General features: G+C 39.4%; 4 protein-coding genes across 6 annotated transcripts in view; 3 read left to right on the top strand and 1 right to left on the bottom strand.

The window, feature by feature from the left end:
* Window positions 1-4,892, top strand: part of tet1 (tet methylcytosine dioxygenase 1) — a 31,328-nt gene extending 26,436 nt beyond the window's left edge. For both annotated transcript variants that reach the window (XM_088304954.1, XM_088304955.1), the window contains one exon: window positions 1,834-4,892. In XM_088304954.1, the coding sequence (XP_088161080.1) occupies window positions 1,834-2,684 (851 nt within the window). In that variant the 3' untranslated portion in view covers window positions 2,685-4,892. The remainder of the gene's footprint in view (window positions 1-1,833) is intronic.
* A 600-nt stretch (window positions 4,893-5,492) lies between these two features.
* Window positions 5,493-11,876, top strand: eif4e1c (eukaryotic translation initiation factor 4E family member 1c). Its single transcript, XM_088304512.1, has 7 exons — window positions 5,493-5,593; window positions 6,765-6,847; window positions 8,320-8,415; window positions 9,579-9,642; window positions 9,723-9,836; window positions 10,129-10,268; window positions 10,939-11,876. Exons 1-7 carry the CDS (start codon window positions 5,576-5,578, stop codon window positions 11,051-11,053), a joined length of 630 nt encoding a protein of 209 aa, XP_088160638.1. The 5' UTR covers window positions 5,493-5,575; the 3' UTR covers window positions 11,054-11,876.
* LOC148330092 (transmembrane protein 150A) lies at window positions 11,527-20,677 on the bottom strand. The gene is made up of 7 exons (XM_088304511.1): window positions 20,477-20,677; window positions 19,244-19,291; window positions 19,106-19,168; window positions 18,957-19,024; window positions 17,414-17,544; window positions 16,556-16,733; window positions 11,527-16,040 (listed from the first exon to the last, which is right to left on the bottom strand). Exons 1-7 carry the CDS (start codon window positions 20,539-20,541, stop codon window positions 15,853-15,855), a joined length of 741 nt encoding a protein of 246 aa, XP_088160637.1. The 5' UTR covers window positions 20,542-20,677; the 3' UTR covers window positions 11,527-15,852.
* LOC148330091 (NFU1 iron-sulfur cluster scaffold homolog, mitochondrial) lies at window positions 20,468-24,921 on the top strand. Of its 2 annotated transcripts, none has more exons than XM_088304510.1 (8): window positions 20,468-20,547; window positions 22,187-22,275; window positions 22,378-22,513; window positions 22,661-22,727; window positions 22,868-22,979; window positions 23,055-23,118; window positions 23,835-24,009; window positions 24,269-24,921. In XM_088304510.1, the coding sequence occupies exons 1-8, from the start codon at window positions 20,492-20,494 to the stop codon at window positions 24,335-24,337; spliced, it is 768 nt and encodes a 255-aa protein (XP_088160636.1). In that variant the 5' UTR covers window positions 20,468-20,491; the 3' UTR covers window positions 24,338-24,921. The 2 variants fall into 2 exon arrangements, with proteins under 2 accessions (XP_088160636.1, XP_088160635.1); XM_088304509.1 differs by lacking the exon at window positions 20,468-20,547 and adding an exon at window positions 21,696-21,825.
* The last annotated feature ends 466 nt before the right edge of the window (window positions 24,922-25,387 follow it).

The following is a 25,387-nucleotide window of genomic DNA, read 5'->3' as shown; positions in this document are numbered from 1 at the left end:
TTATGTAACTGAATATGTGATACTCCTCTAAAAATTTTATAACTGGCTAGTATATTGCCTCATTTACTGCCAGCAATTGCAGAACGTTTGGATTGATGTTTTAAGACCCATAAAATATTGTCTTCTGTGACACTATAAGCGCCAAACCTAACAAAAGAAAGAGTAGACGGTCTTTGATCAAAAATAATCTATCTTTTTCTATTCTTTAGAAATTATCAGATGAGTTAATCTTGCCAAAAACACCAATTTCTGACCAGACAATGAAAAAAAACACACTTTTTGTGAATAGAAACATGTCAAGTGACTTTGATGCAAATATTTTTTGCTTTTCGTCACGCTTTGAACTGTAAAACAACAAAAACAAGACTGAGAAAAGGAATTTATTTATTTACAAATGTACAACTAATAAACGTGACGCTGACTCACTTTTTTCCATGCCGTTTGCCATTCACTTCATAAAATGTAACATCTTACTCTGAATGTAAAATAGAAACATGACAGGTGGTGAATAGTTTTTTTGTTGTTGTTATTTATGCATGATGTTACTTTAATAATAAGATTTCAGATGTTAACATTATCCTCCTGGCCTGCAGGCAATTCCTGATGAAAATGAGGCAGGTCCTAGTCAGTCAAGAGAGGATCGACCAGGAGTCAGCCACAGTCAGTCCAGGACTGTATGAGGAAGGAGAGACAAAAGGAATACAGACACAAGAAGCAGGGACAGAACAAGGAGAGACAGGAGGTGACGCAGAGAGAGGAAGAGTAATTGACAACGACATATATTTATGTCAAATTAATTTGACCCTAAACAGAAACACAGAAAAGATATTTTTTTTGTTTAAGAGTTTGCCAAATTGTGATGAATTAAAAAAGGAGAATTGAAAAAAATTAAGTCCTAAATTATAGTGCCTACCTTTCAGGTTTAGGACTGCATGGACGTGGGTGCTGAAGCCAACCTTCACCTGTCAATCGCTAGCTTGTTAGCTTGCTAGCTCATTAGCTCGCGGGCTGGCGAACACAATGATTAATTGTCCCAACTATCTCTGTTGTGTGAGATTGTAGTTACTGTACAAAAATGTACATTTTCAAGTCCCATGTACAGTACCAGTGCCTGAGTAAAAAGAATCGGGAGCTACGGCACTCATTTTGATTTGCATGCCAACAAGGATGCTAAGCTAATGTCCATGTTTTCCAATACCTCCCTGCTAAAAAAAAAAAAAGCAGCATGAACCAGCATGGTTTTGTGTTTTCGTGCTGGTCTTACCAGTAGCAACTGCATCATGCTGGTCTTGCTGGTGTCACTGGCATGTCCAGCAGCAAAAACAGCCAATATTCAAACATCTGAACCTTCATTCACTGGGCAACCCAACCTAACAACTGAACCACCAGCAAGGCTCCAGCTGGTCCTGGCCAGGCCATGGAAACATGCTGGCTAAGCTTGGCTATTTTTTTTTTTTTGCGTTTGCTGCAAAATGGTCTATGCTGTTTTCTTGAGCGGAGGTCGATGATGTGAAGTCGTGCCAACCAACATGACTGGCTTTTAAGCTTTTTAGCCTGGTCTAGTCTACTGTACATCTGTTCCACAATGACAAGAGCGCAAGCGCAGGGCAAACACGTGACCAGTCTGTCTGTTCAAAGGTGCTGTGCCGATTTACGGCCAATAGCGGCAAATTCTGAAACTGAAAAGTATTTTCACAGGTACTATACAGAGGGCTGTTTTGAGCCCGGAGACTATGCTCTCGAATGAATCCGGGGTTTGTTGGTTCAAGAAGCAAATTGTGAAAATGACTTACTACAGGGTCTTTAATCCATCTCTTTGTGCTTTCAAAACAGAGCAACATGCCCTTTACAACAAAGTATTGCCTCGCCCCGCCAGTGTTGACCGGTGCCAGGCCAGCACTTACAGTCAAAGCACCAGCAACTCCCACCAACAGAGGGAGCTCGTGTCCCCCAACCACCACGCGCCCGGCTTCCCGTTCGGACCGAGTTGCTCGGTCCCGCCGTATCAGCCCACCAACGACGCGGTGAACGGTTACCCCGGCGGCTTCCCCTGTACTTTTAAACGTGAGCCCGGCGAGGCGCTCTCCCCCCCGCGGAGACCCTCGACCAGTGGGAGCGCCCCTCCGTCCTCCTCCTTCTCCCCTCGACCTACCTCTGAGGGCCTCTACAGCAGGCTGAACGGACTCCACGGCTTTGAGGAGGATGTGAAGCAGGAGGAGGTGTGGTCGGACAGCGAGCACAACTTCCTGGACCACGACATCGGCGGCGTGGCGGTGGCGCCGTCGCACGGCTCCATCCTCATCGAGTGCGCGCGGCGGGAGCTGCACGCCACCACGCCCATCCTCAAACCCGACCGTCGTCACCCCACGCGCATCTCCCTGGTCTTCTACCAGCACAAGTCCCTCAACGAGCCGGGCCACGGGATGGCCATGTGGGACGCCAAGATGGCCAAGAGGGAACGGGAGAGGGAGGAGGAAGAGGAGGAGGAGAGACTGAGGATGGAGGAGGGCGGGAGTGGGCGAGGAAGGGAGATGGAAGAGGGGGCGGGATTGGACGGGCAGGACGCGTGGAAGGCCAGAGATGTCCCCACGCGGCAAACGTGGACGCTACCGAGGGACGGAGTCATCACCGTGTCCCCTTACGCCCTCACACAGGTGACGGGTCCTTACAACAGCTGGACTTAGTCAACACACACACACACACACTGTGCTTATTTATGCCTTACCTCAATCAACTTGAGACTGCTTCTCTTGTTTTTTTTCTACCTGATTTTAATCATGCTCTTCTGATATCTGTCTTTAGAAAGCCACTTGAGTATTTATTCACAATGCTTAATATTAAGGTCAAAGTCCTTTAACATGATAGGACAACTCTGGCATAAGAGTAGGACAACGAGATGTTACTAGTGATGAAAAACTGCAAAGTAGTTGACATCTGTGAACTACCAGCTACTAGTAACGCTCTTCATGTTAGCTACTAGAATTGTGTGTCATATTTGCCAGGCTAGGACTGTGTCGGTGTCCAACTAGCATACCAGAGTTGTCCTACTAGGCAGTTGCGTGAAAAAAAACGTTACTAGTTAGAGAGTTGTTCCACTAGTGCGCTGAATTGACAAGATTGAAGAGACTTACTAGTTTGCTGGTAGCGAAAAACTTCACTAGGAAGATAGACGTTGTAGGAGATGGAATAAATACTCAAACAGCTCGCCTTTGCGCTCCCTCGTCTTCCTCGGCAGGGAAGACCAAAATATTTGGGGGCTTTTTTTTTCCCGTTGTTTTTACTGTGAGTTTTGTTTATACAAGAGATGGTGCTTTGAAGCATTTTAAATATGTTTTTTTTTTTTTTAACTGGTTTTATATACCCGGTATATACAGTAAACATGTATACACACGAGAAAGAACAAAAAAAAAAAACGTGATTATTTATTTCTGATCATTTCTATTTAATTCCCGGTGTTAAGCCTGTTTACTGCAAGAGTTTTATGATCGGAATAAGAATGACAGTGGTACCTTACTTTAGTTTCTCGTTCAGTGCCATTGTCATTGTACACAATCTATATCGTACATTTATTTTACTACAGAGGATCTCATGTAGCATAATGGCTTCACACATCTGCTCTCTTGGTTTCTGTTGCTAATGAAAGAAATGATTTGTTGTCTGGAAGGTTGCTAAGAAGCACTTTTTTTTTTTTCATTTTCTCTCAAGCCTCACTTGAACAATTGTCCCAAATGTTAGTTCTAATTATGTTTGTACAGATAGGGATTTTTATATATATATATATCTACAGTATATATTTTACAGTTTTAATTTACAGTGTTCTTGCATTGTTTTAAACACTTAGCATTAAGAGCAATTATGATTTAAGTCAACAACTAAGTGCTTATCATGAGTGGCACTTATTTTATGTATGTTCACTTTCTTGGAAAATTGGAATTATCGGAGTTGGGATGATAGGATTTTGGAACTTTTTCCGACTCGCTGTACATTTTATTGGTGCTTGTTAAAACCTGTTTGTCACATATGCCAACCTATTGCCAGTTTGTACTGTATTTGCATAAGAATGTAAAGCGAGGTGCAAACATACCAATTTCCACCATCTGAATCGATTTTTTTTTTACTGTTTGACTGGGAATGAGTACTTTTTACTTCAGCTTTTTTTACACCATCATTCATGTAAGCAGTTTTAGACAATTTCATACTTCCTTCACAGCATCTGACGGAGTCTATATAAGGTGATTTTATTTCATTATAAAATATCAAATGTTGTTTTAAGGACTCTTAAAAAAAATAGCTGCACAAATGTCACGCAACTTGTGACGTAATTTCTTCTTGGTGCTAATGGGACAAGTTAGTTCACTGACTCAACCTGGTTTTGTACTTATTTCGGATGGTGCTCTTTTTAAAATGGAAAACAAATGTATTGGAGTGTATTTTTAAAGTTGAATGCAAATCATAATGCAGTTCCAATGTCTTCCGGAACAACAAACACACAATGAAATGAATGTAAGCATGTTTGGAATCAGTTGATTTACAGAAAACTCCATTAAAAACAACGACACATTTTGATTAATTGTATTAGAAAATGACAGATTGTTTTTTTTTCCCCCCATCAACCACAAGCTATAACCAGCATTGAAAAACTTAGGGGAAAAAAACTTTTTACCAGTTAAAATGCTGTGTAAATATGTATGTGAACTATATTGTTTCTACTGTACTGTGTGTAGACGATGGATGCTCTTGCTTATTTTGCAACAGAATTACTGTATGTGGCAAAAAAAATTATACCCATTTTAGACTTGAGAAGAGACTAAATTTTGCATTTCTTTTATGGATGTCTGATCTCTTTTGGGATTGTGAAATAAAGTCATATTTATATTTTGGACTCAATCATACTATTCTGTTTATGGTTTGTCACATTTATAGGCTACTGTATAGCAGAGGCTCTTTTATTTCATTTTGAAAGGTGCTGTTGTATAGTTAAACTTGTAATGTTTATTCCCACAACACAATGCGGTCTTTGATGTACAACATTAACGTTTGACTCACTGCTGTGGAATTTAGACTTAGTTTTTTTCAAGTGCAAGGATGAGTCACTCACTTAATTTGCTGCAGTGTGACTCCAGAACCAATGTTGAGATTTACTTTAACCTTTAAAGAGATGTAAATAAACATACATAGATATACATTATAGATAAAAACAAAATCGAGAATTAAAATGAGACAAATTGTGTGTAATTGATTTCATACATAATGTTAATACAAAAATAGAAAATTGTTTATATATACATATATATATATATATACATATATATATATGTATATATATATATATACATATATATATTTGTCATTTATATATGTATTATTTGACGTGGACAATTGCCTACATGTGACATTTGATCAACAATTTCCTACATGTGATAACTTATTCGCCAATATTGCAAGTGGGTGGTAATTTATTTTACTGCTGTAGTGATCTGATAGTCTGCTAAGTTTGAGTGCTACCGGCTTCCGTACTCAAGTGGCTACGATGTGACGCAGCGGGCTTAACGGGCAGATAATTTCTACTGTCAAGATGGCGACATCGGAACCGGTAAGTGGAGCAATCGCTAACTGAGAAAATCCACCGGTTTACGCTACCAAAAAAAATGACCTCATCCTCGCTAGCTCTACTTTGTACTTTAGGAACACACCGTTGAGACGGCATCAAGTATTTTCAAAGAAGTCGTTCGCAAGCGGCGTATTTTAGCGTGGGTAGCTGTTAGCAGCATTTAGCATCCAGTCAGTGGCTCACTTTGTCGGCTGCGAGGGAGGCTTGGCTGCCTTAGCGTCGCATCATTCAAACTCCATTCAATGACTTGTTGGAATGAAATAAATTCATTTAAATGATAATTAGTCCTAAATGATATTAGTTATCCGTATTCGTGGCAACATGTATTATCTTAAAATGAACGTCATCTTGAATCGTTAATTAAATTGTGACACGTGTGTGTATATGTAAGCTTGGAGCTAGGCTAGCCGTAAAAGCTAGCACCGGAGGCTAACTTAATACATCATGAACGACAAAGAACATTGCGGCAACCTTAACAGTCGTGCTTTTACTAACGATTTTTCTTTAATTAGCTGTTGTGGAGTCGACAGTGTTGTGGATCGTTTTGAATCAGTTGCGAATAAGTTAATACTAGGCTGCTATCCTGTGTAGGTTTTGTTTTCGGGCACTCAGTTTCTATTCCTCATTTCGACTACTTAGTGGTCTTAAAAGTCACACATTCACTTTAATGCTTGGAATGCATTGAATTAGATAAGTAACACAAGGCAAGTGAACGCATCTTCACCAGTTGTGTTGAAATCATTGGCATTTTAATTAAAATATTACTCATTTCCCCACTCTCCCAAACTATCACAAATTTTGTTTGTTGCTATTGATCAAGAAAACGAACACTGCTACTGATATCAACTTCTAAAGGGCATTGTGGTGAAGTCAGGTCCGCTAGTCTACACCTAATGCTCCATAAAGTGAACCCTTTCTAGTTACACTGCAGGGCATGATGCCAACATGTGCCATTTTTCTATGTTGCTACAAATACTTGAAATCTAAAACGTTTCTCTTTATCAGAGTTATAAAATGGGTGCATTTTTTGCTAATAGTTTTACTTGTTCCACTAAAAATGTGGTGAGAGGATGAGGTTTTACTCTATTTCACTACAAAGTAGTGAATAGTACACTCTCCATGTAATTCGCCAATGTGTTTTGCCTCCTTGCAGAAGGCACCCGAAACTGAAGAGCCGCAACCCGACAGCCAAGTCGCAAACCAGGAACAGTACATCAAACACCCCTTGCAAAACAGGTGAGAATGAAAGCAGCATGAGATTGTGCTTGTGAATAGCATCCCTTGTCATAAAGCTTGTCTCCACTAGATATAAAATATAAGCGTTTTATGTGGCAGAACGTCGCGAAGGAGGATAAAGACGCAAGTCTGTTTGCTTTCCAAGAAACTCAGCAGGTTATTAGGCGCACATTTTTTTGGTATAGCATTATCAAAAGCGGGTTGCACGCTTATTGATTTTTAATATCGTGTTATTTAAAAGACTAACCTGTGAGAGGCAGAATTTTGCCACTGGGCAATTGGGACTGATGGAAAATACAAACAAAGAAGCTAGTCAAAAATGAATGAGACGGGGTTCTACATTCATAGCGGGCCACCCAGAATTCACCAACGCCAGCCCACCCGTTTTTAATATTTAAAGTTAAATGCTTTGTTTTATCCACTTAAAGTGATCAGCCATCATCGATCTTTGTACCGCGCTGCAAAAAATTTTTTCTGCCTGTCATTGAAAAAAATAATTGTAAATTATTGTTCCCTCGAAGTGCTTTCTCAGTCTTGTTTTTTTTTGTTTTAAAGTTTGAGGTGTCACTGCTAAATTTGACATATTTCTATTAAAAAAAAAATTCTCTCTGCTTTTTGGTCAAACATTTGTTCTTGGTGAAATCAACCCGTGTTTCCCAGCTGATAACTAAAAAAATGGAAAAAGCTAAAAACAAAACATTTTCTTGGGGTAGAAAAGTTTGCGCTTTCTTTTTGTGAGTTCGTATTCACAATATTCTGTGGGCGTTGAAACATGAATCAAAATGGGTGCCAGCGAATGAACAAGAAAAAAAATAATTTGTGCCATACTTGACTTCTGCAGTCGTGGGGGCCTATGCATGCGTATTGTGGTTGTTGTTGTTTGTGGATGGTTCTCTTGCTAAGTGGCTTCTGGAGCATTCCGCTCATGCAGGCTTCTCCTGCTTGCCGGTGCCGCCTTCTGTTGTTACCGTGGCCAATGAGCGTCTTTAACGCCTGCTCCACTGTTGCAGGATGTAAACAAACAGACGTATGTATACCCTACCAGCGTTAACGGCTCGGCCACAGGGTGAGTGTGTTGCCCGGACTGCGCGGCAGTGTCGGTGGGTGGGATGAATGCCGCAAAGGGAGTCACGGAGTTCAGCCGATGGCCCCATGTTGCCCCCGCTGGCCCCGCCCACTCTCCAAACAACTGAAAAGAATCACCTCAGTGGCCATAAACAAAGGCTGCACTTTTCACGTCTGCCGGGCATTTGCATGCATTCTGGCAGCATTGTCGTCTTGCGCTCGGTTTATTGCCTCTCATCAGCTGCTGCTGGGGCTTGGGAACACAACGTTGAAGGTGGGGGCCATTCTCATACTGACACAACGAGAGCGTGTCCGCCCATTAGATCCTTCATTAATTCATTCAAAAGTTATTTGCCATGACCGTGTGAAAGCTGACTGTTTTGTTTTTGTTTCCTCCCTTGTCACAGATGGGCCTTGTGGTATTTCAAAAATGACAAGAGCAAAAGCTGGACGGAGAACTTGCGTCTCATTTCCAAGTTTGACACAGTGGAGGACTTCTGGGCGTGAGTATTCTATTTTTGGGGTCTCAAATCAACATTTCCATCACTGTTCTCCCTGGAATTGCACGGCGTGGTGTTCCCATGCTATAAGGCGTTTAATTTTTTTGAAACGTTTGTTTTCGAAAATAATCCGCTTGCACCCTCACTAGGTAAATGGGCTTTCACCTGTATAGCGCCTTTCCACCTATAAAGGCACTCAAAAGCGCTTCACATTGCTGTCACATCACAACTGGGGTTTCAGTATCTTGCTCAAAGATATTTCGACATGGTCACAATGGCCTGGAATCGAACCCGCAACCTCTAGTTTGAGGGGAAACAACCACTGAGCCACGCCGCCCCAATTTATACATTTTTCAACAAACAAATTAATCTGTATTGCGATAAACTTTCAGATTTATTTAAAAATGTAACATTTTTATTAAAACACATTACCAGTGTTTTTACGGAAAGTGTTTTTCTGACATTTTTGTGTTTAAAAAATGTGGGAGGAATAAAACTGTCAGGCGTTCACCGTAAATTAGCTTGACTAAGGTTTGATCATCATGCTTTGAGTCACCACCAGTGGTAACCATTCAACAATGTCGCCACACAACCTATTGGGTGTTGTAGATCACACTTAGATCACAGTTTCCAAAATAATTGCCTTCCAATGTGTGCTATTTGTAAATAAATCATTGAACAGCCAAAACCTAACAACAGCTGAATACCAGTCGGGAAAAATATCTTGTCCAAGCAGAATTCACACACATTTCCCAAAGCAAAGAGCGTCTGTTCCCTCTTGAGGCTGTTATGAACTGGATACGACCGGTTCTCAATAATATTTTAGCATTGCGTCAACATACTGCTTTTTCCAAGAGTATTACTCTGAGCTACTCATCTCACTGCCATTGTTGTCGTTCATCCCAGCAAGTTGGTCTTGTCAGATTTATCCTGCTGATTAGATCAAAGAGGGACAATCCTGCCAACCACAAACATACACAACATTCTAATTGGTCCGTATTAAGCACTGAAGTGAGACTTGTAGTTAAGAGAATACACAAAAAATCATTTAAAGATTTTTTTTAATTTTTTTTTTTTTTACTGCAAGCCATCGCCTGGTCAATTTCACTCTGAGGGTGCCATCAAAGAGTATCTTTTCTCACTGTCTTTTGTTTGGTATCTTTCAGATTATACAACCACATACAGCAACCCAGCAAGCTCGTCTATGGCTGCGATTATTGTTTATTCAAGGTACCTCCTCCCAACAAGCTCGCAAACCCGCTGCTGGTGAAAGCTGTGGTGACACGCCTGTACATGTGTTAACGTTGCAGGATGGCATCAAGCCCATGTGGGAAGACGACCGCAACAAGCTAGGTGGGCGATGGCTAATGACCCTCAATAAAGTCCAGCGGCACAACGACCTCGATCGCTACTGGATGGAGACGGTGAGTGTGCACGTAGCAATACAGTGGCAGTGTCTGGTGTGTGCCTTGGCCACCAGGGGGCAGTATAATGCAAACATGCTCCATTTTGTAGACACGTTTTTAATAGGGAAAATCGTACTGATTGTATTGTATAACAACATTAAAAAAACACTTCTTGTTACATTTTATTGCCTCCTCCATTTTGCTGAACTTAATGATCTACACAAGTGAGTCTGAAAGTGTGGTCAAGGCGCCACTGTACGTGCTGATGTTTGCGTCATGTGTGCTTATGACAGTGTGTGTGTTTCCACAGCTTTTGTGTTTGGTGGGCGAGTCGTTCGACGAGGCGAGCGATGACGTGTGCGGAGCCGTGGTCAACGTCAGACACAAAGCGGACAAAATAGCCATCTGGACCAGCAATTGCCAAAACAGGGACGCCATCATGACGATAGGGTGAGCTACCCGCTTTGCATCTATTACACTTGAACAAGATTGGTTTGACACGGTTGTTTTTTTTAAAGTTGATTTTCAATATTTGTTTTATTTGGTTTATTTTTGTTAACTCTAACCTTGGTGTCATCAGTTGACAAATATGCTTCCTTGCACTTTACACAATTGGTATGTTTAGACTACACTGGCTAATAGAGAGAATAGGGCGAAACAGTTTCACTATCAATGAACTAAATCTATTAACACCAAGTTGCCACCAGGGGGCGACAAAGTATTATTTTAAGCACCCCCCCCCCCTAAAAAAATAAATTCCTTACAATACAATACAACTTTATTTATTAGCGCATTTAACAACAGCTGGAGCTGTAACAAAGTGCTTTCCACTTTCTTATAATATCAGAAAAAGACCATCATATTTATATTTTTTATTAGCTAGCCTACAGTAGATGAGAGGAGATACGAAGTATGTGCATGAAAAAATGTCCTCACTTGACTAGTGTAGAGTATAAATTGTATGTTTATTTTATGTATTACAATTGCATTGGTGCTAAACCAAACACTGTCAGGTGCTCTCTTTTTTTTGGGGGGGGGGGGGTGGACACAGTAATTGGAAAACAAAGTGAGCACAAGATGGGGGCCTCAGCCTTATTTTTCAGTTTTCTTTCGTTGGCAGGCAAACTTACAAGGACCTTCTGAGCATCCCCAGCAAAGCCATGCTGGGCTACCAGTCGCACGACGACACGTCCAGCAAGAGCGGCTCCACTACCAAGAACATGTACTCCGTTTGAAAGGCCGTCACCGTCGCCATGCCAACTGGCTGCGTTTAGATTTTAACAACAATTGCAAGCCCGAACCATAATCATCATGTTAACATTTTTATCTGGCGTCAACTACTATAGTGTTGTTCCATTTCACTGAAAACAGACAGACAAACACACTGCTCAATTTCAGTGTATTCTGATTTGCAGCAGGGCAATTTTTTTTTGTTTAAAAACAAGGGGGAACTGTAAGCACCTGAAATAGTTGAAAAGGCAGTTTTAACTTGATTTATTCTTTCAAGTGTTACACAATGAGCTGACACACCCTCTTGAAGAATCTACAATACCTTGGTTTATTAAAAAAATAAATTAAAACTGGAAAAAAAAAAAGAAACCGTGGCCACGCTCCCCAGTGGTTTGGATTTTTAAGGCCACTTATTGTTTCAGCTATGCTGGAATTGTGGATTATTGCTTGTAGTATTTTTGTTCTTTGTTTCTTCTTTATTGCCCTCTTTACATTTATTTATAATGTATGCCTTGCAGTTGAGGTCAAATGATTTTTTTTTTTTTGGATGAAAATGTGGACTACTGCATTCTTAGATGACATTTTTTACAGTGTACCATACAGTAAAGATACTGACCCAACTTGTTTTGTGTGTGCTTTTCACTGTTCTCTTGCTAACAAATTGTAGATAATGACACTTGCTGTCCCTCTCTATTGATGCAACTTAAAAAGATAATATACATTGTTGAATGATCTTTTTTTCCCCCCCTTTACATAGTGTATCTTTGTTCCCCCAGGATGTATATTACCTTCTTTCAAGTAAAGGTTAAATGCTTTGCATTAAAACCACCCGCTGCCCTGTGTTGTCTTTGTAGTATCAGCACGCATCTCAGAAATGCTTTCACATTATCATTGATTTAATCGTTATAAAAATTTCCTCACCATTTTTTATTCTGCAGCTTTTTGTAACAATCTCATAAACGATGCGGTGTGTTTTCGTGAATGTAATTCAGAGCCACTTTCAAGTGAGAGAAGACTACTCAGTCTAAAATTCTGTCATCCATGGCTTTGCAGAATGCTGTTAAAACTTAAAAGGTAGGCAGAGCTGCAATGAGTGTTGTTTGTATGCACAGATGAGCTTCTGATAAGAAGCATATAATTAAATGCCCAGTGAAGTTCATTTCTGCTGTTATATGATGTGGTGCCTTGCTACAGTTTAGAGATAAATTTCTTCCAGGCTTGTAACAATTTCTCAACGCATTTTTGTCCATTAAAATGAACAGAAATGAGCTTAATTCATCCCAGCCTCCCGAAAACAACAAAACGTTAGTAATGTGTGAAAAATAGCACCCTGTAATGTTTTATTTTATAAAACAGAGTAATGACATCATTAAATAAAATGTAAAGAATTTATTTTTGCTTCAGTTCGATAGACATTAGTCTTTAACTCCTCAGTAAGCCACAGTTGTTATTCATTCTTTGCCAAGGATAAAGCATAAATGCCTGTGAGTATTGTTATATCCGTCTGTTCCAATAGCCAAAGCCGAAAGAGTTTAACAACCCAACATTAAGGCAACACTGAAAAAGACGATTAAAAGAAGATGTAAACATAATGAGAAAACTCTAAATTTGTATCTTACGTGAAAACATTTGGTATGCAATTGATGTGCATTTCTGTCAAATACAAAATATTGTGTTTCTTTCATTTGCTCTCTCCCACTAACTTAATCAGCGTGAAGCATTTTGGTTATCTGCGTCAACCAGCACACTTCAAGCAGACTTCACGAGTCTTTCGGGTGAGCTGCACTTTAAACTAATAATGCTATTTGCTAAATATGAGAGACTTTTATAGTTCTCTGTTGATACTATACTGGCTTTACAATATTCAAATGCCTACTTTTCAACATTGTCTCGTAGCGACAATAGCACCGCCAGGAACTAGACGATACCAGCATGTTAGTTTCCAGTAGTTTTCATAAATATAGAAATAAATAAATGACCTGAGTCTTTGTGTATATCGAAGATAAACATAGTAAGTGGCTTTACTCGAGGTTACCCGTGTGATGATAACGTGTTACGAAGAGAATTTAAAAAAAAAAGAAGTGGTTTCTCAGATGCGAAACGACAAGCGTATTAGACGGAGCCCATCTGTTGTCGCAGTATACGAGCAACAAGTTTTAGGGAGAAAAAATATCGATCGCTTTGTCCATATTAACTCACGGACGCCTATTTCAAAATGTTTCTGTCGTTCGGTTTCATATTTTGGTCCTTCGTTTTTAAAAGATGATTTTTAAACCAATTCAAACGTGCCGCCTTCCGCATTGTTCACTTCCTGTTAAGTTCCGGCAGGCTTCATAAAATTATTTTTCTTCTAAAAATTTAGGACTACATTATGAAACTGTAAACAACAGAAGCATTTTCAAATATGTTTTTGTGTCCTTATATTAACATTGACGAAATGATCGATTTTAGAAAAGAATTTTACAAAAAATTCCACAAGCTGATGCTGGATGTTTGGTTGGTGTTAGAAGAACGGATATTAGGTGAGTTAATTTTTGAGACAAATGTTGATTATGACTGGACGTGTCCTTTAAATGTATCTGAATTTTGCGGTGAATCCAAAACTGCCATTTTGACAACTGCAATTGTGTTTCCTTGAGTTGTTCATCTGTTCTAACTTTAAAAGAAAGACTCTGCAGAATTCTGAGAGCGTGTCTTGCACAACACCAATGTTTATGTGTTCATGATCTGCTAGGTGACTTGTTTGAGGGAAGAGTACCTCTGGACTTGGTTGTTGTGCCATAAAGTTCTGATAAAGAAAAAAAATACTGTAGTGGGTGCTTGTGTCCGCTTGCTTGCATGCCCGTGTGTGGTGCTCTCGCTTTAAGACAAAATGAAGACCTGCTGCATTGTCTTGTTGTTTCATAAACGTTAAAGCCGTGAGTTTGACTGACATTTCCTTGCAGAGGTCAACCTTATTTAAAGGAAGACTGTCAGTGGAGTTCTGATAGCATGTCTGAAACTTCCGTCCGTGTTCATAACAGTAACTCTTAGTGTGAAATATACGCTTATTTGAGCTGAAGATCTTCCAAATCTGGTGTTGGAATAAGTTTAGGGTTGTCAAATGATTAATAATTAAATAGTGCAAATATTATTGATGAGATAAGTAAATATTTGATATACGTTTGAGATTAGAAACTCTTTGTCATGTTGACGTCAGCCGTTTCTGTATTCCGGTCCGAGTTCGTCTGATAAATTGCTAATGTAGCCGTCATATTATTTTATATCTAGGTACGTATTGATTGAAATACAACATTTATGTTCATAGCTGTTGGCTCTCCTCCCTAACGCGGTTGTAGTTAAACTTCTGTCAAAAGTCGAGTGTTCATTGAAGCACTCATTTTGGGTCTTTCCCGACTCTGTATTTATTATCATTAGCACGCTTAGCGGTTGTTTACTTATTGTGAACAGACTATAGTACCAAAAAAGTCCATGATGCTGCAGCGCAGGCTATTTTAGAGAATAGCAAAAAAAATAAAAAATAACAAATAGAATCTTAGCGCATAGTATTCAAGTAGCCGCAAATACTTCCTGGAGTACAGGTGACAGTTTGACGTAGGCGCTTTTTTTTTTTAACTAGTTCTGCGCTGGTTAGTGTGACCTGTTGATGCCGCTGATTCGTGAGCGTTGGGCATCACGCAGCTTTGACAATCTCGATATCGCATTGTCCGACATCACCGAGACATTGTCCGCTCTCGTGCTCACTGCACTTCTGAGTGGGATTATGGGGTTGCAAGGGCGGGGTCCTTCTGCGCATGCGTTAAATGCGTCAAATATTTTGGCTCAGTTAATAACAAAAATTAATTTCCGCCTGTTGTGCGATAATTTTGACAGCCCTAATTAAGTTGCATAATTACACATTGTTTGACTGACGTGCAGGCTGTTGTTCATAGTGTAGTGTTGGCGCTGTAACCGATGATTGTCTGTCAACCTAAAATGTCTTCTTTTGTCCTGATCAACAGTTCACAATTCAAAACCAGTAAACATTCAAATCAGATAATTTGGCATTTCCTTCTTAAAAACACTTTACAAAAAAATGAGTGACAATTTAATTGTCAGCAATTAATTGATTAATCAATTGTTGCATTTCCTGTCTAATCATAGTGATTGCGCAACACTTGGCCATGGCAACATCTTTTTGACATGAAATCAGTGAACAATGATTGCCCAACACATAAGTGTCACAAACTTAATGTTTTAAGTAGACCCAGCATGACACAAAATGGTGTGCTTGATCTACTTAAAAAAAATGGAAGGTAACTTTTTGCATCGGATTATTAGCACTATCATCAGACGGCTGGCAGTGGCGGTAAACAGCCTGATCCTTTTTTTTCTTAATTGTTCATCTAAAATTTTGGGCCGCAAGCCAAAGTGTAGAACCGGAAAGCTTGAATCTTGAAAATTGCGTAACGGGTCACTCCCAAGGCACCACTGTACATTTCATATTGAATGGATGAGGTTTTACAATTTCACTACACTCACTTACACTACAAAGGGTGTTTGGTTTCGGCACATGGATGTCATGCAGGTTGTTGTCCACACCTTGACGAACAAGGTGACGACATCCACCAAGGAGGGTGTTAGCAACGTCCTAGAAATCCAGCGCTACAGGATTTTTTATTTTTTTGACGTCCAACGGCTTAAAGGCGAGTCATCTTCTCTGTGTTCGCTCAGACATCAACAGTCAGCCGTCTGAAAATCCTCATATAAAAAGTCCCGGCTACCCGTTCTCCAACTGGACCCGGGCAGCCCCCTTGTAAGTCCGTCAGGCCAACATGAAGGGCCTCTCCTCTTCGCGTTGCGTGTACAGATTGGACAGCATGTAGGAGGAGAAGAAGCTGAATTCCACGATGTAGCTGAGCTCAAAAAGCTCCAGGTTGGCGCTAAGGATCCATTCAAAAACGGCCGACAGGTGCACGTAGTAGTAGTCGTGGTGAGCGAAGCAGAAAGTATCTGGGGGGGGGGATTTGGGTTAAGAGGTAACACAATTTCAAGGGGGAACGCACGAAAAAAAAATTGGCTTGAAAAGCAATTATGCAGCCTTATAAAAAGACTACAGTGACATGATTGTAGGTGAAATGTGACAATACATGCCACTGTTGTGGCCGGGCCCACTTTGTCAACAGGATGACGCTATCTCTGACCACAGTTGGTCAAGCCTCACACATCCTGTTCCAACGCCACTAAAAGAGTCTCGTGCATTATAGTTTACACAAATTTCTACAACTTCAACAATTTTTTACACCAAGTACCACCACAAAATATAATTAGTGCTCAACGTCTGGCCATCAGTAAAATATAGCCGCGTAATACGAGAGGCTTAGGTTTAATTCCTTCTAAGTCTATTTAACATTGTTTACATAATTTGAACATTGAATTCAGTGATTCTTTAGCATCCCACTAGAGGGAGCCGTCATACCACACTTTAAGACTCACTAATACAAACAAAGGGCAAAAAAAAAGGATACAGCAGAGAGTAAGGATGATCTGTTGCACCGTGGACATGATGCGAAGTGGGTAGAGTAAGTTCTCGTATCCTGTCAGCAAACATCTACCAGTCAGTGCAGTAAGCAGGACCGTGTAGCAGCAGATGCACATGAAGCTCACCCCGGCCCCCATATGGTGTAGCAGGGTCAGGTAACCGGGCTGGTGGTGGTCAGGAAAAAAAAAAACACACATAGTGCTTATTACTACGTTATTACATTATTAATAAAATATATCATAACACTGGGACTCTCTACTAGAATCCCATGTACATTGTAATTTAATTAATGAGTGACTCTGACACAGTTGTTTCTTATATTAAGTTGTGTCGAGTATTTATTGATGATTTCTATAATTTCTATAGTAGTGGTATTGAGAAATAGATTAAGTCTTGCAACTTCCCTACTGAAGGAACAGGTAACAAAGGCTACGCCTGTCACTGCGATGACTTAGTTGGTATTAGTATGGCATTTTTACATGAAGAGGTTATTACTAAGCGTGGCATGAATAACCGGTATTGTCACGAGTAGTTCCACAGTTTGTCATCATAGTCAATCAGCAACTATGATGGAAGCAATTCTTAGCAGAAGCAATACAGTAAATTGAAAAAAGCGCATTGTCAGTCACTCGGGGGAACACCCTCCTCCTACCTGTAGAAGAGCGAGGATTATACCATTTGCAGTGCACCGTATTACCTGTCCGTCGACTATGCACTTATACTGCGTAAAACAAGCCTGGGTACATTGTTCGGGAATGACACAATGTTTGAACGTGTATGAGAACCACAGAGACGCGATTAATGCATTTCTTTTGGCTTCTTTCAATAATTTTCTAGAACTCACATTGCAGTTTCCGGCGGCGAAAGATCCCACGGAGGCCAATACACCGAAGGCCAGTGCAAATCTGCTCATGGTGGCGCAACTTGCATTTTTTTCCATGATGTGGGCATGGTGAAATATGCAGAAGAGGAAAACTACAAAAGTAGATGCTCATATCAATACACATTTTTTTGTTGGGGTTTGCTTTTTTTCTTTTTTATTATTATAAGGTGCGTCTGGAAAGTACTGAGCCTCAGTTGTGACATTGGGGAAGAAAATATGTACTTGTGGCGATGAAATGGGCATAATGTGTGCACCAAAATTTCATTTGTGGCCACAAGACGTTTATTTGAGACAACCAAATATTTATAACGTGCACTAAATACTAATTTGTGGCTGCAAACCAGGCATAACGGGCACACAAAATACTAATTTGTGGCCATGAATTAGGTATACTCCAATGTGAGCACCAACAAGTAATATGTGGCCACAAAATACTTGGTAGTGACCACAGAATAGGCGTAACATGCACACCAAATAGGGATTCACACAGAGTTATACTATTAACTAAATACAACCTGGAGAAAATTCTAATTTGTGTCCACAAAATACAATTTGGTATATGTAATGTGGGCACACATAATATGTTAATTTGTAGGGACAATTCAAATGTGGTCATGCACAAAGTAGATTATAATGTCCGCATTACATGCTAATTGGTGGCCTCTAAATAAGTACATAATAACATTCACACAAAATCCTTTTTTTTATATGTAATGCTAATTTGTCGGCATAAAAAAGGTCCAGTATAAAATCCACGCAAAATACTTGTGGTGTCAGCAAAGTATGTGAAAGATGCGCACCAATAATCTGAGTAAATTGAGTTGATATTGTAATTATTTCAGTATTCGTTAAAGGCATTTGACCAGGTGGCTTTTCCAACCTTAATCACATCTGGTATAACATGTTCTACCGAAAGTGAGCTCCGTCAATATAACAGGCTTTCCAAGTTGTTTATGGGAAGGATATTAAAACCAGTATTTTGTGGTCACGTTATACCAATTCCGTGGACAACGAATCAGTTGTTTTATTTTGGGGAGTTAGCCGTGTTACAGCCTTAGATCGGAATGGACTTATAATAATAATAATAGAAATCCACACTCCCATAATGACAACACAAAAACAATGGTCGATGACTGGAAATCCCCGTCGTGCGTTGCTTTTCTTCTCTCTTCTTCTTTTGAGTTCATTTTTCTTTCGGTTCATCCTTAACTTATCGGAGTAAAAATGGCACTTTATTTTGGAGTCAGCCAGCCCTCCCGCAAAAATCTCCAATTTTGGATTTTTCTGGTCTATTGTATTTCATTTGATGATTTCTTTTTATCTGGTTCTAAGTGTCAATTTTTTAAAGTCTTCTTTTTACATTGTCATTATGGGGTGTTGAGTTTTGTGGGGGAAATTCATTGAATCCATTTCGGGATCAGGCTGTAACATAAAATGTTGTCAAAGTATAGCACTGTGAGTTCTTTCCAGATGTATTGTACAAGTCTCGAGCGGGTGAACTCACACAGAAAGGAGCCAGCGTTGATGATCGCTGTGAAAAGTGAATTCTCCGGGGCGTAGGTCCCGCTTGTGCTGCATATTTGATATTTGCATGACCTCAAATTCTGCTCTGTTATAATAATACAGTACACGATGAAGTGTTCTTGTTGTTACCTTATGGTGGGAACTTTACAGCAGCCGGTGGTGTGATTGACAGTGCAAAAGTTCTCCCCCCACCTGAGAAAGAACAATCAAATGAATTCTTAGCAGAATTGCGCTGCTCGTGTTGGCAAGCGATAAAATCAAACTCACCAGTCAGTGAGCGAGCACACGTGTTGGTTGGAGTAGGCCAAGCCATATCTGGAAGTGCACGACACAAGCATGAATATACTATACTCAAAGTAAAAGAAGTGACAAGAAAGTGATGCAAAAAAAAAAAAAAGGACAAGCATGAATACACATTCAAAATCCAGATAAATAAAAGAAAGTGAAGCGAAGAAATACAAAATGTTCAACTGAATCAAGTGCATTCAATTAAACAAGACTGAATTGCGGCAACAACAAAAATTGTTGCGGAATGGAAGCTGACATTCCGACGATTTGGGCAATCTGAAGAAAATTTAAAAAAAAAGATCTAAGCAACCCAGGCTCAGATAATGGATGAATAATATCTAAACAATTAATCAATTATCATAAATCATTGATCAATCAATTTGATTTAGCTGCAGATTAACTAGACAATTGAATACTGTACCAATAAATACACACTGCGCATATTTTAATGTTTGACACATGCAGGTCAACAAAATAGGCTGTAAACTTAAAATAATGTCAAACTGAGCAAAATAAAAGCAAAGCAAGCAAAAATACAACCAAAAATATACAAGTTGTTCGAAAATTATTTATTTGCGCTTACATTTTATTGTCCATGATTACTACTCTGTTCTAGTCTGAGGATAAAAAAAAGGTCACCTTGTTCCCATCTTTGTCTCTCGCTGATATTGTAATGAGACAAAGCAAAATGTCTGATACATTTGGAGGACGGCAGTTGGATCAGGACATCAGATGTCGCCCTCGGTATGTGTATATTTGATTAAAAAAAAGTTTTTCGGAAATTGTACACTTGGGGGGGAAAAAAATCCTTGGAATGTGATTAAAATGTGTTACACTGACACATTATTATTTTCGAGGAGCAGAGGCAATTTCCGTCACTTTACTACATTTTAATCATATATCAACCAATGAACTGTATTCATGATTACTTTTAAGACTGTTTTTTAGCTCTTGGTTTTTGCAAAGCATTTCTCCTGTGTCTTGTCTATTCATATAATACAATACAACTTTATTTATGTCGCGGGTTTCACAACAGCATAGGTCCAATTTTCCCATGAGTCAAGTCAAATTGTTTTTTTGTTTTTTTAAACACATTTAAGCACAGAGTGTATGTCATGTGACTGTTATATCTGTGAATAATTGCCGTTGTTGTGAAAAGCATCACAATTGGAATCATCAACTAAAGGAAGTCGACATTTTAAGTGTACTCACACAGCCCACGTTCCGATGAAGGATGTCAGCGAGAGGGCCAAAGGGAAGAAAATCCACAGCCACATGTCTTGGTGAGGGAAGAAAAAAAAAAAAAGAAAGATCCTTTCTGTCCTTCTGTCTTCACGCCGCCAATCTTATACCTCCATGATTCTTATCAAGTCTGAAATGTTGCAGTGTGTTCTCTTGCCTTGTGTTTCACGATGTTCGTTCCCTCCCTGTCTGCCACACCTCGCCTGTGACAGAACAAACGTGATGCAGGACATGGGTTGGACTACCTGTTTGTTCTTGAGGAATCAGTCACTGTTAAACTTTGTTTTAGATAGTCATGATCTTGTGTAATGTTCATTTGGTAGTCACCCAGTTCATGGTAATCACTAAATGGATTAGCGTTTCTTCTTGTTTGTTGAGGATGTTTCACTTTTAATCCTTATTTTTTTTTAATTTATAATTAACAATTGGTATACAGGACAATCGTTCAGAGGTGGAAACAATTGGACATTATTATAGTTATGTGGCAAGCCTCAAAATGACTTATTTATGGAGCAGTTTTGATAATCAGTGACTTTATTTGAAGAGCGACTTTATTATTTTGAGAAGCATTTTTTTTTTCAGGTTAATCGCAGGGACCTGAAGCAAGCTCTTTATTAAACAATAAAAATATGACAATATTTCGAATGAAGAATTGCTCATCACTTTTTTACGTCTTAAATTCACATTGTGCATAGCAACAATCTATATTGTCTTGTCTAGAGACATTTTCAGTGGGACAATTTCAAACACAAATCAAAATTTCCTTTTAAGAATTTCGCAGACCACAAAATGAAAATTTAAACTCAGCACTTTATTGTAAACAAGTTACTAACATCACTGATATTATGAATATTGTATACTATAGTAATATTCGTTTAATATTGTGAGCCACTTCACCTGGCTGATGTACGCCCAGGCGAAAATGTAAAGTCCTGTCAAGCGTTTGTTTCAGTTTGTATAATTTTTCTCCAGACACTCATTAAATTGCCTGCTACTTTTCTGAAGTTCCAGCCTGTAAAGTGTACTCGAGAAAAACAAGCTTTTATTTTCAGTTAAACGTACAAACGTATCCGTGTCAATATTAGGTTATCTTTGCAATTAACATAAATAGCACAATGTTATTTGGTTAATATTTTTTTTTTTTTTTTTAATATGCGTTAATCCGTAGTTAGCGAGTTATTTCGACGGTAATATGATGTGATTTGGTGCCGTCGCCGACGTCACCGTCGTCATTTTTTCAAAACAGTTAAGATGGCGGCGCACACAAGATGGGCTTTGTGCCCGTTGCTTCGGACGGCGAGAAATGCCACTTTTATTCGGTTTGAGCTTTCTAGTACATACTACTACAATGTGTCATCTCGTGGGCATTTTATGCGCCCGGCGTGATAAATGTGTCAAGTTAGACGTGTCGTTACTTGCACTAACGAGCATAGCTAACTCATGCTCGACCTGCTGCCAGAATCTGCTTTTGTAATTGAAAGGTTTCGTTTTCATTTTGCGTGGATACTTAACAGTTGTTTTGGCTTGTAATTGTAATAACGCCCGTGTCTTCTTTGTGTGTGTAACTATAATCGTTCAGGATTGAATTACATTGGCACTGATCAAGATCGCTACTGACAATACGTAGCACAACAAACAACACGGTTTGTATATTAATGAGCATTTCTCATTTGCTTTAAGGGTTCCAGAGAAGACTGGGATTTCATACCATACCCACTTTCGAGGGAGAGTCCCTTCTGAACCTTTAACCAGAACCACACACGTTCCAAGTGAGAATCTATTGCATGACCCCCCACGCCCCCTTGACTACCAGCGGCCATTTTCCTCACCTTAAACTTAACTTTGACGCTCCTCTTGCTTTTTTTCCCTAGTCCGACATATTTCCATCCAGACTCAAGACACCCCAAACCCAAGAAGTTTGAAGTTTCTCCCAGATAAGCCGGTTTTAGGAAGCGGGACGCTGGATTTTCCCTCTCAGAGCTCGGCAGAATGTTCGTCTTTAGCCAGGTTTGGATTACGTCTCCATTCTTTTTAATCTTTTTTTTTTTTACTGTTTCATACTCACAAAACTTGACAGTCTTGCTCTTGTGCCATTTCTTAATTGATACGTTTGAGCAAACAGTAACATGACAACAACATCCATATCTTCTACAGGGACCTTTTTGAAATTGAAGGTGTGAAAAGTGTATTCTTTGGCCCGGACTTCATCACCGTGACTAAAGTAAGCATTGCATCAGTTTTCCATCCACGTTTGTAATGAAATAGTAATTATCTCATGACCATGCATTAATGGAACCAATTAAACCCATAACTCAAGGCACCAATGTGTTGAGAACTTAAAGAACTTTTTTACTTCACCAGGTAGACGAGGACTTGGAGTGGACGGACATCAAGCGCAATGCCCTGGAGGCCATGGCCAAATTCTTTGAGAGCGGCGACCCCATCACAACAGGAGACGTGCAAGCAGAAAGTAGTGAGTATACTACAAGCAATTAGCTGAGGAGCTAACTGAAGAATTTCTTCAAATGTGGACTTTTGTTACATCTAGGTGTCTCTGAAGATGACGACGAAGTGGTGTTGATGATTAAGGAGCTTCTTGACACCAGAATCAGGTGCTGAGGGATGAGGAAATTATATACATTCCAACTGTATGATCGTGCAGGGGGACAGAATGAATTTGCCAACTTCCAAGTTCTAGTTCATTTTCAAGCATTTTCACCGCTTTGAAAATAATGAAAGTTGAGTTAATTCATTGCAGGTTAGACAAAAACTAACATGATAAGCAACACTGAAATAATCTTTGCACTTATACAAGTCTAAAGATAAGTTAAACAGTCCATAAAACGACGCTAAAAGTAAAACTAGTCACCATTTGCGGACTGCTGACACGTAACAGAGAGGGAAGATGTCTGTTGAGCAACACTGTCACCTAGTGGTGAATGAATGAATTTGATTTCTCATATTAAAATAAGAATACATGTTCCATTTATTTGTGCTGTTTCAGTAAAATTTCCTCTATGCCGTCAATAGTAAACCTCTGTGCTGGCATCACAGAAAAAACTAAATCATTTTGATGTGCGGTGGGCAAAGATTTGTGCTCATGGATTTAATTTTTTTTAACAAACTAAAAAGCAAAAATGTGGAAGCCTCATTTTTAAATTGGATTTTTTTATAACTAGCACAATTTGGGATGCACTGATACAGACATCGGTTGCTGGTAGTGTACGTCTGGATAGTACGATAAATAAATGAATACATTTTAATTGATACTTAATGCAACAACTATTAAAGGAGTAATATGTCTCTATTTCTCTTCTGATCCGCACAGACCGACAGTCCAGGAGGACGGTGGCGACGTGGTCTTCAAGGGCTTCGTGGACGGCACGGTGCAGCTGAAACTGGTGGGCTCCTGCACGGGATGCCCCAGCTCCACGGTGACCCTCAAGAACGGCATTCAAAACATGATGCAGTTCTACATTCCAGAGGTTAAAGCGGTGGAACAGGTGACTGTTGTGTTCCAATATTTGTCGCTTATTGAGTTATATCACGAGGATGCTGTTCGTTAACCTTTTCTATTTCTATTTGTTCGCATTAATCGAGCAGACTTATGAGCATAGTTATGTTATTGTATTCTTTTATTTTATCTTTTGTTTACCAGCGTACACTACAATGAACACACATTTATAGGTGAAATCCGCGATATAGGGATCATAGAATTACAAGTGTTATTTTAAACGGTACTGATCTTTTCTTCCCATGCAGGTGGAAGATGAAGTGGACGACGTCAACGCAAAGGTTTTCTCGGAGCTTGAACGCAAATTGCAAGAGTAATCATAAAATTGATTAAAAAAGGAGAGAAGGAAGAAAGAAAGAAACGGTGTTGCTGTGCGTTTATCTGTGCCTGCTAATTACGGTTAAAGTAATAGTTTTCACTTTTCTTCACAGAAACGTCATGATATGACGTTGAGGAAGCTTATTGTTGCTTTCCCATCAAAAAAACACGGTTGTCCATCTTTCAATTTTTTTTTATTTTTACATTAATGGCGTACCCACGTTACAGACATGCCATTAATGTAAAAATTTTAAATAATGACATAATTGGGAGTGCGCGTTTGTCACAGGACAGCGACATTATGTGTTGTGAAGTATACTTTTTGCATATTGTATCCACAAAACAATTGTACATTTTTTGAAGTTGCGCCTGCGGATGTCATGTATTTATTTTCGCTGTATGAATACTGTATTTTGGTGTAATGCAGAATGACAATGAAAGTCCTACTTTATATATTAAGATGGTTATCTATTGGGAGATTTTGGATTAAAGAAGTGAAGTAGGAGTACCCTAACTAAAAAGATCACAACTGTATTGTAATAGTTTGTCGTGTCCACTGCATCACAATAAAGTTCACAAACTACTACTGAGCCCTGACTCACAATTATATGCATTGTAAAAGCTATTTCCCTCCTAATAGTTTCCCTCAATTTTAGAGCATAATAATTATTGAAATGAAGTTGTGATGGCAAAATAGATGCAGTGACACATTTAGGCATTCAGTCAGTACTCACAGTTATAGTCTTTATCCTCTTTGAGGGTTAGAGACATCTAGACTATATATACATGAACAGAGTACCTCTTTAGTCATGTTTCCATGCAGTCTTGTCTTTCTGATTGAAATCATTCTGACTGAATATCTCAGGATAGCTGTTTACATCTGATGTGATTATGGGCTACTCCATTTAATCAGAACAGCCATTTTACAGATTTGTATGATGTGAGCATATTTAGGACAGGAGTTGCCTGTGTTATTAAGCCTTTATGTGGATCCCATACTCATGGTTCAGCCTTCGCAGATTTCTGTTAACTGGTTTTATTTTTTCCCC

This window comes from Idiotropiscis lumnitzeri, chromosome 9 (genome assembly GCF_059441095.1).
Source record: "Idiotropiscis lumnitzeri isolate Australia: NSW breed Sydney's pygmy pipehorse chromosome 9, RoL_Ilum_1.0, whole genome shotgun sequence".
Taxonomy (NCBI): domain Eukaryota; kingdom Metazoa; phylum Chordata; class Actinopteri; order Syngnathiformes; family Syngnathidae; genus Idiotropiscis; species Idiotropiscis lumnitzeri.
The sequence above is the reverse complement of the archived record's forward strand: the minus strand, read 5'-3'. Positions and strand labels throughout refer to the sequence as shown.

Coding starts and splice junctions, on each gene's coding strand:
- eif4e1c (XM_088304512.1), top strand. Junction 9,643..9,722: donor GCGATTATTGTTTATTCAAG/GTACCTCCTCCC, acceptor TTAACGTTGCAG/GATGGCATCAAGCCCATGTG. Junction 10,269..10,938: donor GACGCCATCATGACGATAGG/GTGAGCTACCCG, acceptor TTTCGTTGGCAG/GCAAACTTACAAGGACCTTC.
- LOC148330091 (XM_088304509.1), top strand. CDS start 21,758: ATGGCGGCGCACACAAGATGGGCTTTGTGCCCGTTGCTTCGGACGGCG. Junction 22,728..22,867: donor ACTTCATCACCGTGACTAAA/GTAAGCATTGCA, acceptor TTACTTCACCAG/GTAGACGAGGACTTGGAGTG. Junction 22,980..23,054: donor AGACGTGCAAGCAGAAAGTA/GTGAGTATACTA, acceptor TGTTACATCTAG/GTGTCTCTGAAGATGACGAC.
- LOC148330092 (XM_088304511.1), bottom strand. CDS start 20,541: ATGTGGCTGTGGATTTTCTTCCCTTTGGCCCTCTCGCTGACATCCTTC. Junction 19,292..20,476: donor TTCATCGGAACGTGGGCTGT/GTGAGTACACTT, acceptor GTGCACTTCCAG/ATATGGCTTGGCCTACTCCA. Junction 16,734..17,413: donor TCGCCGCCGGAAACTGCAAT/GTGAGTTCTAGA, acceptor GACCACCACCAG/CCCGGTTACCTGACCCTGCT.